This window comes from Panthera onca, chromosome F2 (assembly GCF_046562875.1).
Source record: "Panthera onca isolate mPanOnc1 chromosome F2, mPanOnc1 haplotype 2, whole genome shotgun sequence".
Lineage (NCBI taxonomy): Eukaryota > Metazoa > Chordata > Mammalia > Carnivora > Felidae > Panthera > Panthera onca.
Genome location: NC_138356.1, coordinates 46334881 through 46353509, shown reverse-complemented (window position 1 = coordinate 46353509; position 18629 = coordinate 46334881). Strand labels below are relative to the sequence as shown.

At 38.2% G+C, this 18629-nt stretch overlaps 1 protein-coding gene across 13 annotated transcripts in view; it reads left to right on the top strand.

Annotated features, from left to right (window-relative positions):
- The window catches only part of RGS22 (regulator of G protein signaling 22), a 176503-nt gene that overhangs the window by 20569 nt on the left and 137305 nt on the right, over positions 1-18629 (top strand). For 10 of the 13 annotated variants that reach the window (XR_013553517.2, XR_013553516.2, XM_078441724.2 and 7 more), the window contains exon 4: positions 11253-11474. Coding sequence is in view for 11 of the 13 variants with exons in the window: in XM_078441724.2 (XP_078297850.2) it covers positions 11253-11474 (222 nt within the window). In the remaining 2 variants the exon portion in view is untranslated. Of the gene's footprint in view, positions 1-5802; positions 5872-10916; positions 11045-11252; positions 11475-18629 lie in introns of all 13 variants that reach the window. The other 3 variants (XM_078441733.2, XM_078441731.2, XM_078441732.2) reach the window with 3 other exon arrangements.

The window sequence follows — 18629 nt, the reverse complement described above, 5'->3', positions numbered from 1 at the left end:
AAAAGAATTTGTGGTCTCTCCCCCATTTGGCACAGCCAGGCCTCTGGATCCATTATGGGGGTTAGGCTGAGACACCAATCACCTCTCGCTTTCCAGCAACAGGCCTGAGTGATGGTACAGGATACCTCATGGGTTCTTGTTTGGTCTGATTTTCTTTTTCTCTTTCTTTCTTTTTTTTAAATATTCATTTATTTGAGAGAGAGAGAGAGATAGACAGAGTGTGAGCAGGGGAGGGGCAGAGAGAGAGGGAGACACAGAATCTGAAGCAGGCTCCGGGCTCTGAGCTGGCAGCAGAGCCTGACATGAGACTCAAACTCATGAACTGCAAGATCATGATCTGAGCCGAAGTCGGACACTTAACAAACTGAGCCACTCAGGTGCCCCTCTTTTTTTATTTTTAAAGTTTATTTATTTTGAGGTAGTGTGTCCCTGTGTGTGAGAGTGGGGGAAGGGCAGAGTGAGAGAGGGGGAGAGAGAATCCCAAATAGGCTCCATGCTGTCAGCACAGAGCCTGATGCAGGGCTCAAACTCATGAACTGTGAGATCATGACCTGAGCTGAAATCAAGAGCCCAACGCTTAACCAGCTGAGCCAGTCAGGTGCCCCTGGTCTGATTTTGCAACTTTTTCATCATCCGGTTGTATATTATAAAAAATCCAGCAGCATCACAAAATTGTCAGAATTTTGCTCTTCTTGAGTATATAGTCTTTCCTCTACGCTCTGCATTCTCCATTTTTCCTCTAATTTTTGTGACATTTTAAAAAGAAAAATGTCTATATTGGGCCTGATTTCAATTTCTGAAGATTTACATGTCATCATCTCAAGTTTTGTGATCATCTTGACTTTTACTTGCTCTAGAACATAAATTCCCCTACCTTTCTTTTTTTTTAAATCTATTTTAAATTATAGAAGTGATATAACAATACTAGAGAAAATTTATCTTAAATGTAAGAAAAATTGAGCCATAGTCCTGCCATCCAGTCAGAATTGATGTTACCATTTTTGTGTGTTTTGTGTGTTTCAGGCTTCAGGTGAGATGGCAGAGTGTCTCTGTGGTCATGTGTTCGTCCCACCCAAGCAGACTCCTGCAGTTTGACCCTTTCATATATCCCATGTGGCCGAGCTCGGCCACTTCTCTCCTGTTTTCTGTCTCTCCAAATCCTTCTCTTTTACATTCTCTCATTCTGTGTCCCCCCACCCTATGAAAATCTCTCTCATTCCTTTGCAGCTACATATGGTACAATGTAATCTACCTATTAACTACCCACGCTTCATGCCACAAGATAGGAGAAGGGGAAATATGGTAATAGGTTTCCAAAAAGAATTTGGGGACAGGGAGGAGAAAGAATGATGAATTCTCAAACCAAATTCCAGGCAAAATTCTAGAACAGCTTAGTAATGTTTGGTTTATTAGCACTTAGCTAAGAGTTAGAAGCCAGCATGGGTTTATTGAGAATAAATGTGTCAAACTGAGCTCTCTTTTTTTGGAGCATTATGGACTGGCATTTTAGGGAGCCATAAATTTAATGTATTATAGTTTTAGTAAAGCATAATCATAGCAATAAAGTAATAATAATAATACAGATAAATGGAACCATGTTACTTCCTGCCCTCAAAGCCCTCAAAGGTGGCTTCTTATTACACTAAGAATAAAATCCAGAATCCTGTATGATCTGGCTCTTGCCATCTCTTGGTCTTTATTTCCTGTGCCTCTTCCTCTTATTAATTCTTTTCCGGCTTACCTGGCCCTCTTCATGTTTCTCCACCATGAATATGCCAAGCATACTCAGGGCCCTTTAGGCTGGAGTGCTCTTTCCTGAGATACTTGTTTCACCTTCTCCCTGATTTAAGTCACCTCTACTCAGGAAACCTTCCCTCCCACACCTATCTAAAAGAATACACCCAACACATGCTCCACTTATACGGCTTTGTCTCTCCAAAGCTCATATCATTACCTGTGAAGTTAGTTTTCAAATATTTGAACACGTTCACTAACTGCAGCCAGTAGGGGTTGACACTTAATAGCCTACGGATTTAAGTCCACATTCCTTAGTATGGAGTTCAAGACCTTTTGCAATGTGGCCTGAATCTAACCTTTCTGGTTTTACCTCCCGCTTCATTCTGCTTGTGTCGTCCTGCACATTCTTTCCTGCCTCCCCTGAGCCACCCCCACCCACCTTGACCACACATATTCTTCCTGTGTCCATGCCCCAGTGTAATGATTAGTAATAGAAGTGAGGCAGATATTACCCATGTGATCTTAGAAACATTCTTTAGTTACTTAATACCTTGATATCTTTCTCTGTGAAAACAGTGTAAGTATCCTATAAGGTTGTAATGAAACAAGGTAATGTATGTTAAGTGCTTGGCACAGAATTAGTGCTTCTCTTTGTTTTTCCTTCACTAACTAGACCAACTCATCTTCTGATCCTGAAACATGAGGGGCAGTCACTCCTTAATTAGATTAGTAGGTCATTGTCAGTCTGGAGAATAAACTTCTGTGCCATACAAATATGTCATTGGCTTTGACTTTCCAAATTATTTTTATCAGGGTCTTGGATGAAACGTTGCAAGTGAACTAGTGTTTTTCCAGCTTAAGGTCACTCAGCTAGTTAAGTGACAAGGTCCACCCAGGTCCACACGACTCAAAAACTTGTCCTACTATGCCGTAAGAACTATAGAACTGGCAGTGGAGGAACAGAATCTGGTCTTATTTTTATTGTGGTAATCTGAAATGGTCTGAAACAAAGCTGATGTATTTTTAGGGGGCATTAACAGAGGTATAGTTAAAATCAAGAAAAATATTAGTCTGGAGCATAGAAGGCACTCAATAAATGTTTTGCTTTGTCTTTTTTTAAAATCGTATTGACTTGTCAGACTACATTTGGAATATTGTGTTCCATTCTTGGTGCCACAGGTTAGGAGTTGCTCTGCCAAACCAGACTTGGGGAGATTCAGCCAATGAACACTCTGGAAACCATGTCAGATGAGGAAGGGTTGAAAGAAGTGTGGGTGTTGAACCTGGCTGGGGAATGGGTAGAAGGGTTGGAGTGGACCAGCTTTTTTCCAAGAATTTCAAGATCTGATTGAGGAAGAGGGGTTAACTTGTTCTGTGAAGCTGGCGGGCACAACCAAGGCCAGCATTTATGAGGAAGTTGATTTTCAATCACCAGAAGAAAGACATTTAAAGTTTGTTTTCTAACAGTGGAACAGAACAATAGGGATGACATTATTCACAGGAGTAAACTTCCTGTGATTGGAGATATTTGGATATAGGTTAGAAAATCATTTTGGGGAATATTTTATGGTGGTATATATGGTAGGTGGGAGATTAGACTTTCCCAGCTAAAGAAAATTTGATTAATCTTCTCTATTTATTTTTATCTCAGGAGCTACATTATAAATTTCCTGGGGCCAAGGATAGGTCCCTTTCTTCTGTATCTCCAAAAGCTTCTTGAGGATGATTCTGTTTTTTTTTTTTTTAATTTATACATCTTCCATGTAAGATAATTTTTAAATAAATAAACTTTCTAATCTTCTTTTGCCTCACCTCCTCTACCATTTCCTCCTCCACCAAAAAACCGCAACAATCTAAGCCTGAGATAGACAGTGTAGATATGTATTATAATATTCTCAATCCAAAAGTCCCTCCCTTAAGTCATCTAGATTTCTGAGACTTCTCAGTCTTCTTCCACATCTGTAGTGACATGCTCAAGGTCCCAGATTGGATTGTGGCAGAAATGGGCCTAGGAATCAGGCTTTCTGGCTCCTACCCTCCTTCTTTCCATTACCCCATAACACCCATGGGACACATTGTAAGATCCAGAAATTGATGGCTGGTAGCCTGCCTCCATGTTATTTTGATGAGGGGAATCCAGGACAGTTGCTGCTATTATAAATGATTATGGCACTTTCCAAATCCTAGCTTTCATAACTTCAGTCCGTTTGTTCTGTTGCCAGGTTCATATTCAGATATTGTTTTCATTTGGTGTCTGGGAGGTTGTTTTGTTTTTTTTTTTTTTTTTTTCTGTCGACTCTTTATGGACAAGTGTTTGCTTATTAAGTTTTCTTCTGTGCTATAGTGTGAAAACATTTTTTTCCCCCTTTTGGTTTTGTTTTGTGTGTTTTATGCTCAGTGACTGTTGTGGGATTGGGTAGATGAGCCCACATACAGATTTAGGTTGGTCCTCTGTGGGTGGTTTAGAATGTTTGTGACATTTATGGTCTGCAGAAGCCGAAGGGGTGGCCTGTTCCATACCCTCCTTGCAAGGATAGGTATGTCATGTGTTTGCCAGACCATGCTTAGCTATTTGCCTTTGGAATTTTACCATAACTTCTTTTTTGGGGACTGATTCTCCACACTTTTTTCTTTAATCTGTAAACTATTATAATTTCTTGCAGCTTTATGAAGGATTTATATGTTGGATAGATTGTTGGGTAAGGAGAAAGAGAAAGAAAGAGAGTACGGATATGGGGAATGAGTGGCATAAAGGGGGATGCAGGGCTTGGGTCTTCCACTGCCAAAAGTTAAATACTTTTAACTTTTTGAGATTGATTTTTGAAGGTGTTGATAGAGTGTAGGTAGTACTGGCTAGTTCAGCGTTTATACCTCTGGTGTTTTGATAAGCCTTGTAGCTCACACATAAAGCACTCACATTACCAAATGTTAATTCATTTTATTAACTAAGGATATTTCTGTGTATTTTATGTGGCACATGATTCCTTCCATCCCATTGGTGAATATGTCCAGCAAATAGTTTATGGTGAAACATCTAAAATGACAGTAAAACTTAGATTAAAAGAAGTCATTGGTAACGACTTGTTATAGTCAAGTAGTCACATGTTTTTCATTCGCTGACTAGGATGCATGTTTAAAATACAGCTTTGGAACTCAATTAGGAGAGACAGAGTTGGAGCAGAGATGAACATGTATTAAATTAACCTAGTCATTAGTTTTTAATTTAAATACTGTTCAGCTAAATAATTTGGCACCCAGTAAGTTTCAGTGGTGCTCCGCTGGCAGTTTAAGCACATCACTAATTATTCACAGGCTTTTTTCCCCCCTCCTCTTCTCAAAGAAATGTGGAGCCAGCAATTTATTGTGGTAAAAATATTTTCGTGCACTTGCTTTTTCTGTGGAAATATTTTTCGCACATGGATGACTGGTACTACAAAGTTAGCTTTCACCGCCTTCAGGTCAGTTCGTTTTAGAACATTTGGAAAACGATACCCTTGAAATAAGAAAATTAAGCAAGGGAAAGAGCAGTCTGCAGCAGCTTGCGGAGGATTGGTTTTGAGGCTCAAACTGAAGATTTTTCCTGTCATATGATTAAAAGTTGAGAGTTCTCTAAATCAGCCTACTCAGCTTTTTCTGGAGAGAGACTTCCTACCTCGTTCGTTTCTCTCTCCTCCACCTCACATGTCTTTTATTGTCACATACTAAACCAACTGTGGGAGTTTTGTGGATAGGCTGAGAAATAGTGAAAACAAAGGACTTGATGTGTGAGAGAGATTTCTTAAAAATGTTTGTTTATTTTTGAGAGAGAGAGAGAGAGTGCATGCAAGGCGGGCAGGGGTAGAGAGAGGGGGTGGACAGAGGATTTGAAGTGGTCTCTGCGCTGTCAGCAGCGAGCAGCCCCGATGCGGGGCTTGAACTCACAAACCCTGAGATCATGACCTGAGCAATGTCGGACACGCAACCGACTGAGCCGCCCAGGTACCCAAGATTTATATATATATGTATTTTAAAGCAGACAACGGGACTTTGCATAATAAAGAGCAGGGTTCTTTCTTCTGCGTACAGAACCTAGATGGTCATCCCCTCCACTTATGTGAATACACGGGAAAGTCTACATGAAGTAGCGGACAGAAGGTGGGTGTTAAAGTTTGTCTTGATCTGGATTCTGTCTCTTCCCAGCTGAAAACTCTTTACTGGCTCCCCATCATCCTAAAGCAGTGTAAATCTGAACATGCATCAGAATCACCTGAGGGCTTGTTAACACTGAATACCAGGCCTCACTCTCCGAGTTTCTCATTATAGGGAGGGCCCTGATAATTGCATTTCTAGCAGGTTCCAAGGTGATTCTGATGTTACTGGTCCAGGCACCACACTCTGAGAACCACAGACTCTAGAGAGTGAGTTGGGAGTTATGCACATAATAGAAAGTCTTTGATGAACCCATCCTCTGCCTTTCTCTCCAGGCTTATATCCTGTTAATTCCCTCTTGACTAGTAAGCTTCAGCAATGTCCAACTGCTTTCAGTTCATCAATATACATGTGTTATTACTCAAAATGAATTACTCGTGCTCTGCAGAGAGAGTGAGGGTGATTTAAAGAGTGAGGATGGTTTTGTCTGTTTTACTAATCCATAAACACACACATACGCATCCATGAGCATCTTGATAAGGGTAGGAGCCAGAAGATGAGAATCTGCTGTTCCCTCAATGGTCTCTTCCTGCTTGCCTTTCCTAGAGTAGTGAACTGATCATGCTGAGAGGGATTCTAGTGTTAAACATGCATATCTCTGTATAACATGAGTTTTAAACACAAGCCCACCATTTCATCTGGCTTCTAACTGAAGAATCAGTAACCCATTTCAATTCCAGAGGAAACACTGTGATCAGCTTCTTGAGAAGTAGGACGACTTTATACCTTATGGGTGTTCTCAAGGATTTCAAGGGATAATTTTGACTAAATATGACTTCACCTTGTATGCCAACTGTAGGGCTCATTGTCTTGTGGGATGAGTCTTTACTGTCTCTGTGTATTTACATCCTTTCTTCTTTGTTGGATCAGCATACTCTGAAGCCATATCTGTGTCTCCATTTCATTTGGGGCTTTATGGAGAGTACTCTGGACTGGCTCACTCAATGTGGCAATACATCATCTATCATGATAGCTTATTTAATAAGTGTTCAATGAAACTTATTGAATAAATGAGTAAAATAACAAAGGAACAGTGGAATTGGATGATCTTATTAGAAAGAAGAAGATACAGACTTTCTTTTCTGTGAGAGACAATTGTGGATCAATGGAGTATCGAAGAAGGAAGGCACCTTGGGATTGTTTAATTAAAACCCCTTTTATGATAAATCCTAGAAAAGCAAAGTGATTTCACCCAACATTTCTTTCATTTAATCATTCTGCTTATCCTTTTCTGGATAGATTTCTAGGTTAGCCAAATCCCTTTTAAAGTACAATAACTAGATAAAAAAAAAACAACACAAAACTCTAGTATTCTAAACTACCATGGTCTCTCTGTGGACAGATTTCCCCTTTAGCATTTGCATGTTACACTAATTTAAATTATTTCAGCATTTTGTTGACTCTTCATCATAAAAAAAAATGAATGACCATGTATTGTTCCTGCAAAGGCAAGTGTTTTATTCGGTTTGTATCCTTTTTGCTCAGGATAATAATTGGCCCTTGGGCATTAAAAAGTTTGGTTGTTGATGAAATAAGTGAACTGGCGGAAGCTTTGAATCAGTTATTTGTCCCTTTTATAATCTTAGAACCACAGTGCTATTAAGGATCTTCAGAGATCCATTGGAAATCATGACTTTTAAAATAAGAAAGCACTTATATCCCCTTGGCATAGACTCTATCACATTTTAATTCCACTGAGATAAATTCTTTTTAAAAAATTTTTATTGATTGATTGATTGATTGATTTGAGGGAGTAGGGAGGAGCAGAGAGAGGGGGACAAGGCATCTGAAGCCAGCTCTGTGCTGACAGCAGAGAGCCCGATGTAGGGCTCAAACTTATGAACTGTGAGATCATGACCTGAGCCGAAGTCAGACGCTCAACTGACTGAGCCACCCAGGTGCCTCCCCCACTGAGATAAATTCTTAAATTTAAAAATTCTAAATATTTTAACATCTTATGTAGCTAAATTTCATGTCATTTAATCATGGACACAATTACAGCTTAGCTTCTGTTTTCTTTCTTTTTTTTTTTTTTTGTAAAGTACTTCTTTTTGTCCAGTTTCTCTCCTCACTTTCATGTACTTATGTCGTTCAGCTTTCCTTCCTCAGGGTGGATAGACTCTGCCTCTTCCCTACTCCACTTGTTTCAGAATTCAAGTATTTCGTGCATATGAGTAGCAGAACTGAGTCACACGTGTAACTTGAACCACACGGGAGTCTGGGTGATACAGTTTTTAGTTGTCCAGATTCTGCATTTCAGGGGGTTGGAACAGATCCTGAGCGAGCTAATCCACAGCATCTACTGACGCCTACTGAAATTATGTGTCAGCTCAGTGTTTAAAGCAGTCTGTAGTCATGAACCCAGAGTTCTGCAGTGCACTTACTAGGGGATATGCTGGAAATCCATGAAGAGATCACTTGTTTCAGCCGTAGTTTTGCTTTGTGAGTTGAAAATAAAAGTAATTGCTGACTACCTGCCTTACACCCTGCCCTAGCCCCTGTGTGTGCTGGGGACAGTAACCCATGCAAGCGAGTTATTGCCACCCTGACCCTGGCTCTGATGACGGTAGCTCCGAGGTAACTGCCAGTCTCCTGAGAGCCTGGGGATGGCTCTGCTTGTGGGATGTGAGCATTCTACCTCACCAACTCAAGAGCCAGCAAACAAAACTCCAGACTGCTACCAGGAGAATCTTCCTAAAACACAAATCATAGTTACTTCCCAACTTAGGATTTTCCCATCCCATCCTATTTCAAGGATCAAGATAAGCTTATGCTTCTTAAAATGGCATGCAAAGCCTTCCATGATTTGGTCCTATCTACCTCATCTACCTCAAGTCTTTCCTCTGTTCCTTAAACAATTTCAACTATGAGCTATTCTAGTTATATTCTAACTGCATGGAACTGCTGAAAATTACCCACATGTACCATGCTGCTTCATGCTTGTGTGTCTTTACTGATAAAACACCTTGGTTTGAATCCCAGATCCACTATGTTTATAGGGTTATTGCTTAGCACAGGGCCTGGCCTAGAGAAGGTGGTTAGTACATGCTAGTTTTATCAGTATGTGAGGCAATAAAATCGTAAAGAAGGGGAAATGTGCTGTCTTTGGGACCAGATAGACTTTTTCGATAGCCCTGATTTAGCACTTCATTGCTCTGAATCCATAGTCCATCACATAACTATCTTGAGTGTCCACTTTCAATAAAGAATGATCTCAGGAATGTGGAAAGATAGTGCATTTGAAGTGTCTGTCACGTGCTTGCACATGGTAGATGGCCAGTTAATGGTAGTTCTTGTCTCTTCCGTTATTTATATCAACTGTAACTTAACTCCTTTCTACTGAGTAACATTGGCTACTGAGGGTCTCAGAATGTCACAGTCCCTCTAAATTTTTTTTTACTGGGTCATTATCTTTCTAACTTGAGTAGTAGGAAATGTCTTATTTGTTCATAGAACTAACTAACTGGCATTCTTGGCTTTGGATTATCACAGCTTTGTGTCCCTCTGTCCACCAGGTGTGAGGGTAGGAGGCAGAAAAAAGAAAGGAAAACAAATAAAGGCCAAACTTGCTCTCTTGTTCCATGGATACTCAGAACTAGAAGAAATCTTTTCCAGATGGTCTTTTGCAGTATACTGTACTGTTTCCCCAACCCCAGCTAATATTTTATGTCCATTCTCTACCAAGCTTAATTCAGTTGCTTTCTCCTACCAAATGAATCTTGTGTTTGATATCAGCAGACTCATTTATCTGTTTAGTCTAGTGATAGTATAATTCAGAGATCGTATTTGACATTCAGGTGAGTGATGCCTGTTTGAATCTCATGTTTGAAAGACACATGCAGTTAAATATATTTATCGAAGAAACCTTGTACACAATTTACTGTCACTTGTATTACTTGTCCATGACATATACATGTCATTTTTGAGGGGAAATCTTAGCCCTGAGGCCTTTTGGGCAGTAGACTGACTTTCATATTGAATTCTATTGTCCATGAACTTTAAATTCCTTAGAAGGGGAGATGATCAGTCTTTAGAGATGTGACGTTATCTGACACTGAAAAAAATATGTATGTATTGGGGTGCCTGGGTGGCTCAGTCAGGAAAGTGTCTGACTTTGACTCGCCATGATTTCATGGTTTGTGGGTTTGAGCCCCACATCAGGCTCTGTGCTGGCAGCTCAGAGCCTGGAGCCTGATTCACATTCTGTGTCTCCCTCTGTCTCTGCCCCTCCCTGATATGCTCTGTCTCTCAAAAATGAGTAAATGTAAAAAAATAATTAAAAAATATGTATATATACGTACATATATATGGATATTTTTACATATGTATGTATATATTTCTGACTCCAATATTATGACATCCTACCATTTATTAAATTTTAACTATGGTATATCTAGCAATCTCTTAGTAAAATTTGGAAGAATTGATGTTCTCCCTAGGACATTTACTAATCCAAGGGGAAGGGCTAGATGTCTTCTACCACCTGGATAGACATTTATAAATTAATCTACATGAGTAAATAGTTCACTAAAGGTATCCTAAAATAAGTTAATATTCTGAAAAAGGAAACTTGATTCCAGATTTGGAGGGCAAAATGGGAAAAGACACAGCCAATCCACTATTTATTTGTTATGGAGATGGAGATGCCAGCCATGTTTAATTATTTACTCAAAGTTACAGAGCTACTTAATGCAAATTGGCATTCAAACTCACTGTTTGAATATTGTTGTATATTAACTGACTGACTTTAAATAAAACTTGGCAACATTTAGTAATTACTGTGAAAAGCTCAGAAATGTTAGTCTCTCTTTCTCTTTCTCTCTTTTTTTCCACAGTGAGAGGAACGGTGTTGAAATAGTCTTAAATGAAGAACACATTGTACTTAATTTTATCCTTTTGGGCAAGGCATTGTACTTTAGCTTTCATGGCTCCTGGGGATGAAAGAGATAACGCGAGTGTTTTTTCTTCTTCCTTTACTCATTCTTCCCTAGTAACCCACCCGCTCCTAAGAGAATAGCATTGCTTCATAGAGACCAGGTGTGTATTTCTTTCCAGTTCCAAAGAAACACAGAGATACTGCAAAGGGGATTTCTGCCACAGTACATCCTTATTTCATGGCGTAAGTACATTGGAAAGGAAGGATTCAGTGGGTTCCCTTATCTGTAGTCAAGGGATTTCTAAGCTCCTAAAAGAGAAGAGGTAATGATTAAGTACACAAAACTTTATGTATGTGTATATGCATATATGTAAGTGTCAAGTCTTCTTTGAGACAGTGAGTTTCTGGTTTATACAAATTAAGACCTTATTTCCCCAAATCTATCTTACAGACCTTTTCAGAGGCAATTAGATTTAATGAGGATTATGGAGTTTTTGAAGTAGTTAACAATGCTCCACAACTTCTGGAAAAGCAACTGAAAAAAATTCTACAAAACCAGCAACCTCGAAATCCCATCTATGATGTTGTAAGGAAAGGAAAGAATGATATTAAACCTGTTCAAATGAATGCCCCCTATGAAAATGAGACCATTAATGTCAACTACAATATTATGGTAAGAAAGTATACTTGATAAATATACTAGGTAACTAAAGCATTAGGTAAAATTAACATGAGGTTCCTTGGGCTTGCCTTTCTGAAATGTAACTATATTTATTAAATTTTATTGTACTTATACATAGAATTTGTTAGTTGTTGCATCATCTTTTTCATCTCAAATGGCCAGTTTAATCTAGCAGTTTTGTTGATATTTGATTTTTAATATGAGAAGATTCACATAACTTGCTTTCAATACTTAGGATATAAGGCTAATTTGGGGGAAGTAGAAATATGTATATCCCTTATAGTCTAGATGCACTCTAGAAAATGCGAGTATACAGTAAATTTATCTCCTTTGGGTTCTATCCTAACAAGCAGTTGGGAATTATGATTTCTGACCCTCAAGTTAGGCTATGTGACTCTGACCTCCCTGGCATTAAATTCTACTCTCAGTTTCTGGATTTTGTCTCCTTAACATGAGGTAAAAACAAAACAAAACACACACACAAAAAACCAAAAACCTGGGTTCTAACATTGGTTCTTTAACTTACTGGTTCTGTGTTCTTGAACAAATCATTTTGATGAGCCTTATTTTCGTCACCTGTTAGATGATACCATCACCACTTACTACTTAGGTTTGTTGTATGGTTCAGCTGAAAATAAAATGAATGTTTAACATTTTCCATGATTTGAAGTGTCTGATGGAACTAGACTAAAATATGCTCAACCCTTAAAACATAGCTCTTCTCCAGCCTGACACTTGTTCAATGCTTCTTTTACTGAATTCCAATATATTTCATCTTTGTTTATTTTCATCAAATTAAATGCATTAATAGTAATACTAATAGCATTTAAAATACTTTTATAAATACTAAAAAAAGCTATGTCATAACATTGTTTTGAAGTTTAAACAAGGAAATCTGATCTATAAAGCACCATATCAATTACTACAATATTCATTCATGATAAAAAGTCTCAACAATCTAGGTTTAGAGGGAACATACCTAAACATAAGAAAAGCCATATGTGAAAAACTCACAGCCAACATCATCCTCCATGGGGAACAAGTGAGAGCTTTTCCTCTTAAATCAGGAACAGGACAAGGATGTCCACTCTCACCACTTTTATTCAACATAGTACTAGAAGTCCTAGCCACAGCAATCAGACAAGACAAAGAAATAAAGGGCATCTAGATTGGTAAGGAAGAAGTAACATATTTCACTATCTACAGATGACATGATATTATATATAGAAAGTCTTAAAGAATTCACCAAAAAACTACTAGAACTGATAAATGAATTCAGTAAAGTTACAGGGTACAAAATTAATATACATAAATCTGTTGCATTTCATGCAAACTCATTCCTAATAAAAAATCATTAAAAAATAAATTACTGAAACTATTAAAGGCTACCCAAAATCAATAGTAAACACTGTAACCATTTCCACTAGATCATAAGAAAAGAAAAATATATCTTCCTTGCACTTCAAAATTATTTTAGACTTTTGGTCCATTGGAGTTGGCGACCTGCAAGAGCAGTTTTGGTACCAGGTGATGGCAGAGGCCAGGCTGGAGTGGTTGAAGGAAAACCATGAGAAAGTGTGACAATGCCTATTATTTGAGGAGTTTTCAAGTGTTGTAAGAAAAAAGAAAAAAAAAGTGTCGTAAGAAAAAAGAAAAAAAATTTTGTTGCACAAAAAATTTTGCAATCAAATAAGACACATCTTTACAGCTTTTGGCAGGCACTATTATGGATATTTAACTTCAGATGTCAAGAAAGCATTTAGTCAGGTGGCTCCCAAGTTATCAGAAAGGACTGTTATGCAGGTATTCAGGGCTACTTCAGTGAACAAATCAAAGCACACCTGGTGGAGGGTCCAAAACATCACTACGAGTAGGGAGATAAAACAACCAGAGTCACAACAACAGAGCAAGTAACACACTCAAAAAACACCTCCTGAAGGGCCAGGCCCTAGACAGAGTATGACTCCTCTTTAATATAGTAGTCCTCACAGGTGCAGGACACATAACAAGCTTTTAAAACACGTGAGGGACAAAAAACTAGCCCAAATGACAAAATGGAAGAATTCTCCTAAAAACAAATTCCAGGAAGAAATGACAGCTAAAGAATTGATCAAAACAGGTATAAACTGTGTAACTGAACAAGAATTTAGAACAATAGTCATAAGATTAACCGCTGGGCTTGAAAAAAACATAGGAGACAGCAGAGAATCTATTGTTACAGAGATCAAGGAACTAAAAAATAGTCATGATCAATTAAAAAAATGTTGTAAATGAGGTGTAAAATAAACTAGAGTCAGTGACAGCAGGACTGAAAAGGCAGAGGGGAGAATAAGTGAAAAAAGATAAAATTATGGAAAAAGATGAAGCCGAGAAAAAAGATTAAATTCTGGGCCATGAGGGGAGAATTAGAGACCTAAGTGATTAAATGAAATGGAATAATATCTGTATCATAGGAGTTCCAGAAGAAGAAGAAGAAGAGAGAGAAAGGGGTGGAAGTTGTACTTGAACAAATCATAGCTGAGAACTTCCCCAATCTGGGAAAGGAAACAGACATTGAAATCCAGGAGGCACAGAGAAGTCCCTTCAGATGTAACTTGAATCAATCTTCTGCATGACATATAGTAAAACTGGCAAAATACAAAGATAAAGAGAGAATTCTGAAAGCAGCTAGGGACAAATGGGTCTTAACCTACAAGAGTAGACACATAAGGGTAGTAGCAAACCTATCTACTGAAGCTTGGCAGGCCAGAAAGGAGTGGCAGGATATTTTCAATGTGCTGAATAGGAAAGATATGCAGCCAAGAATCCTTAATCCAGCAAGCCTGCCATTCAGAATAGAAGGAGAGATAAAGGTTTTCCCAGACAAACAAAAACTGAAGGAATTCATCACCACTAAACCAGCCCTACAAGGGATCCTAAGGGGGATTCTGTGAGTGGAATGTTGCAAAGGACCACAAAGGACCAGAGACATCACTACAAACATGAAGCCTACAGATAACACAATGACTAAATCTATATCTTTCAATAATAACACTGAATGTAAATGGACTAAATGCTCCAACCAAAAGACAGAGGGTATCATAATGGATAAAAAAACAAGACCCATCTATTTGCTGTCTACAAGAGACCCGTTTTAGACCTGGGGACACCTTCAGATTGAAAGTGAGGGGATGGAGAACCATCTATCATGTTACTAGAAGTCAAAAGAAAGCTGGAGTAGCCATACTTATATCAGACAAACTAGATTAAACTAAAGGTTGTAACAAGAGATGAAGAAGGGCATTATATCATAATTACAGGGTCTATCCATCAAGAAGAGCTAACAATTATAAATGTTTATGCACCGAATTTAAAAGCACCCAAATATATAAAACAATCACAAACATAGGCAATCTTAAGAATGTGGTAATTGCAGGAGACTTTAATACTCCACTTACAACAATGTACAGGTCATCCAGACAGAAAATCAATAAAGAAACAAGGGCCCTGAATGATACACTGGACCAGATGGATTTGAGAGATACATTCAGAACTTTTCACCCTAAGGCAGCAGAATACAACATTCTTCTCAAGTGCACATGGGACATTCTCCAAGATAGATCACATACTGGGTCACAAAACAGCCCTCAATAAATATAAAAGCATTAAAACCATACCATGCACATTTTCAGATCACAATGCTATGAAACTTGAAATCAACCACAGGAAAAAGTTTGGAAAACCTCCAAATGCATGGAGATTAAAGAACATCCTACTAAAGAATGAATGGGTCAGCCAGGCAATTAAAGAAGAAATTAAAAAATATATGGAAACAAATGAAAATGGAAACATTGTAGTCTAAACCCTTTGGGATGTAGCAAAGGCAGTTCTCAGAGGAAAATACATTGCAATCCAGGCCGAGCTCAAAATAAGAAAAATCCCAAATACAAAATCTAATAGCACACCTAAAGGAACCAGCAGCAGAACAACAAAGAAACCCCAAGGCCAGTAGGAGAAGAGAATTAATAAAGATCAGAGCAGAAATAAACAATGTAGAATCTAAAAAAACCCAAAAAAACAGTAGAACAGATCAATGAAACTAAGAGTTGGTTTTTGAAAAAATAAACAAAATTGATAAACCCTTAGCTAGACTTCTCGAAAAGAAAAAAGACCCAAAGAGATAAAATCACGAATGCAAAGGGATTTATCACAGCCAATCCCTCAGATGTACAAGCATTTATCAGAGTATACTATGAAAAATTGTATGCCAACAAACTGGACAACCTGGAAGAAATGGACAAATTCCTAGACACCCACACACTACCAAAACTCAAACAGGAAGAAATACAAAATTTGAACAGACCCATAACTACTGAAGAAATTGAATCAGTTATCAAAAATCTCCCAAGAGTCCCAGGCCAGATGGCTTCCCAGGGGAATTCTACTAGACATTTAAAGCATATTTAATACCTATCCTTCTCCAGCTGTTCCAAAACATGGAAACAGAAGGAAAACTTCCAGACTCATTCTATGAAGCCAGAATTACCTTGATTCCCAAACCAGACAGAGACGCCACAAAAATGGAGAATTACAAGCCAATATCCTGATGAACATGGATGTAAAAATTCTCAACAAGATAGTGGCAAATCGAATTCAACAGCATATAAAAAGAATTTTTCACCATGATCAATTGGGATTCATTCCTGGGTTGCAGGGCTGGTTCAATATTTGCAAATCAATTAGTGTGATACATCATATTAGTAAAAGAAAGGATAAGAACCAATGATCCTATCAATAGATGCAGAAAAAACATTTGACAAAATACAGCATCCTTTCTTCAAACCCTGAAGAAAGTTGGGATAGAAGGAGCATAACTAAACATCATAAAAGCCATATATGAAAAGCCCACAGCTAATATCATCCTCAGTGTGCAAAAACTGAGAGCTTTTCCCCCTGAGATCAGGAACATGACAGAGATGTCCACTCTTCCCACTGTTGCTTAACATAGTATTGGAAGTCCTAACATCAGCAATCAGACAACAAAATGAAATAAAAAGCATCAAAATTGGCAAAGAAGAAGTCAAACTTTCACTTTTTGCAGATGACCTGATACTCTACATGGAAAACCCGAGTACTCCACCAAAAGGCTGCTGCAACTGATACATGAATTCAGCAAAGTTGTAGGGTACAAAATGTACAGAAATCGATTGCATTTCTATACACCAATAATGAAGCAACAAAAAGAAAAATCAAGAAATTGATCCCACTTACAATTGCACCAAGAACCATAAAATACCTAGGGATAAACCTAACCAAAGATATTAAAAATCTGTATGCTCAACTATAGAAAACTTATGAAGGAAATTGAAGAAGACACAAAGAAATGGAAAAACATTCCATGCTCGTGGATTGGAAGAGTAAATATTGTTAAAATCTCAATACTACCCAAAGCAATCTGCAGATTCAATGCAGTCCCAATCAAAATTGCACTGGCATTCTTCTCAAAGCTAGAACAAACAATCCTGAAGTTTGTATGGAACCACAAAAGATCCCGAATAGCCAAAGTAATATTGAAAAAGAAAACCAAACAGAAGGCATCACAATCCCAGACTTTAGCCTCTACCTCAAACTGTAATCATCAAGACAGTATGGTATTGGCACAAAAGCAGACACATAGACTAATGGAATAGAATAGAGAACCCAGAATTGGACCCACAAATGTATGGCCAACCAATCTTTGACAAAGCAGGAAAGAGTATCCAATGGAAAAAAGACAGTCTCTTTAGCAAATGGTGCTGGGAGAACTGGACCAGCAACATGCAGAAGAATGAAACTAGACCACTTTCTTACACTGTACACAAAAATAAACTCAAAATTGATGAAAGACCTAAATGTGAGACAGGAAACCCTACAGGAGAAAGCAGGCAACAACCTCTTTGACCTCAGCTGCAGCAATTTCTTGCTTGACACATCTCCAAAGACAAGGGAATTAAAAGCAAAAATGAACTATTGGGACCTCATCAAGATAAAAAGCTTCTGCACTGAAAAGGAAACAATCAACAAAACTAAAGGGCAACCAACAGAATGGGAAAAGATATTTTCAAACGACATATCGGATAAAGGGATAGTATCCAAAATCTATAAAGAACTTACCAAATTCAACACCCCAAAAAACAAATAATCCAATGAAGAAATGGGCAGAAGACATGAATAGACACTTTTCCAAAGAAGACATCCAGATGGCCAACAGACACATGAAAATGATGCTCAATGTCACTCATCATCAGAGAAATACAAATCAAAACCACACTGAGATACCACCTCACACCAGTCAGAGTGGCTAAAATTAGCAACTCAGGAAACAAAGATGCTGGTGACGATGTGTTTTTGGTGGGAATGCAAACATGTGCAGCCACTCTGGAAAACAGTGTGGAGGTTCCTCAAAAAATTAAAAATACAACTATCGTATGATCCAGCAATAGCACTACTAGGAATTTATCCAAAGGATACAGGAGTGCTGATTCATAGGGGCACATGTACCCACTGTTTATAGCAGTGCTTTCAACAATAGCCAAATTACGGAAAGAGCCTAAATGTCCATCGACTAATAAATGGATAAAGAAGATGTGGTTTATGTATACAATGGAATACTACTCGGCAATGAGAAAGAATGAAATCGTGCTATTTACAGCAACATGGATGGAACTGGAAGGTATTATGCTAAGTGAAATAAGTCAGCCAGAGAAAGACAGATATATGTTTTCACTCACATGTGGATCTTGAGAAACTTAACAGAAGACCATGGGGGAAGAGAAGGGGAAAAAAATAGTTACAAACAGAGAGGCAAACCACAAGAGACTCTTAAATACAGAGAACACACTGAGGGTTGATGGGGGTATGGGGGAGAGGGGAAAATGGGTGATGGGCATTAAGGAGGGCACTTGTTGGGATGAGCACTGGGTGTTGTATGTAAGCAATGAACCATAGGAATCTACCCCAAAAACCAAGAGCATACTTTACACACTGTATGTTGGCCAATTTGCCAATAAATTATATTAAAAAATATTATTTTAGATTTCCTAGACAGAACTTCAGCATAATAAATATAAATAACTACTATCAATTTGCAAGAGTAATCTGAATTGTCTTTATTTGCAAATGAATAAA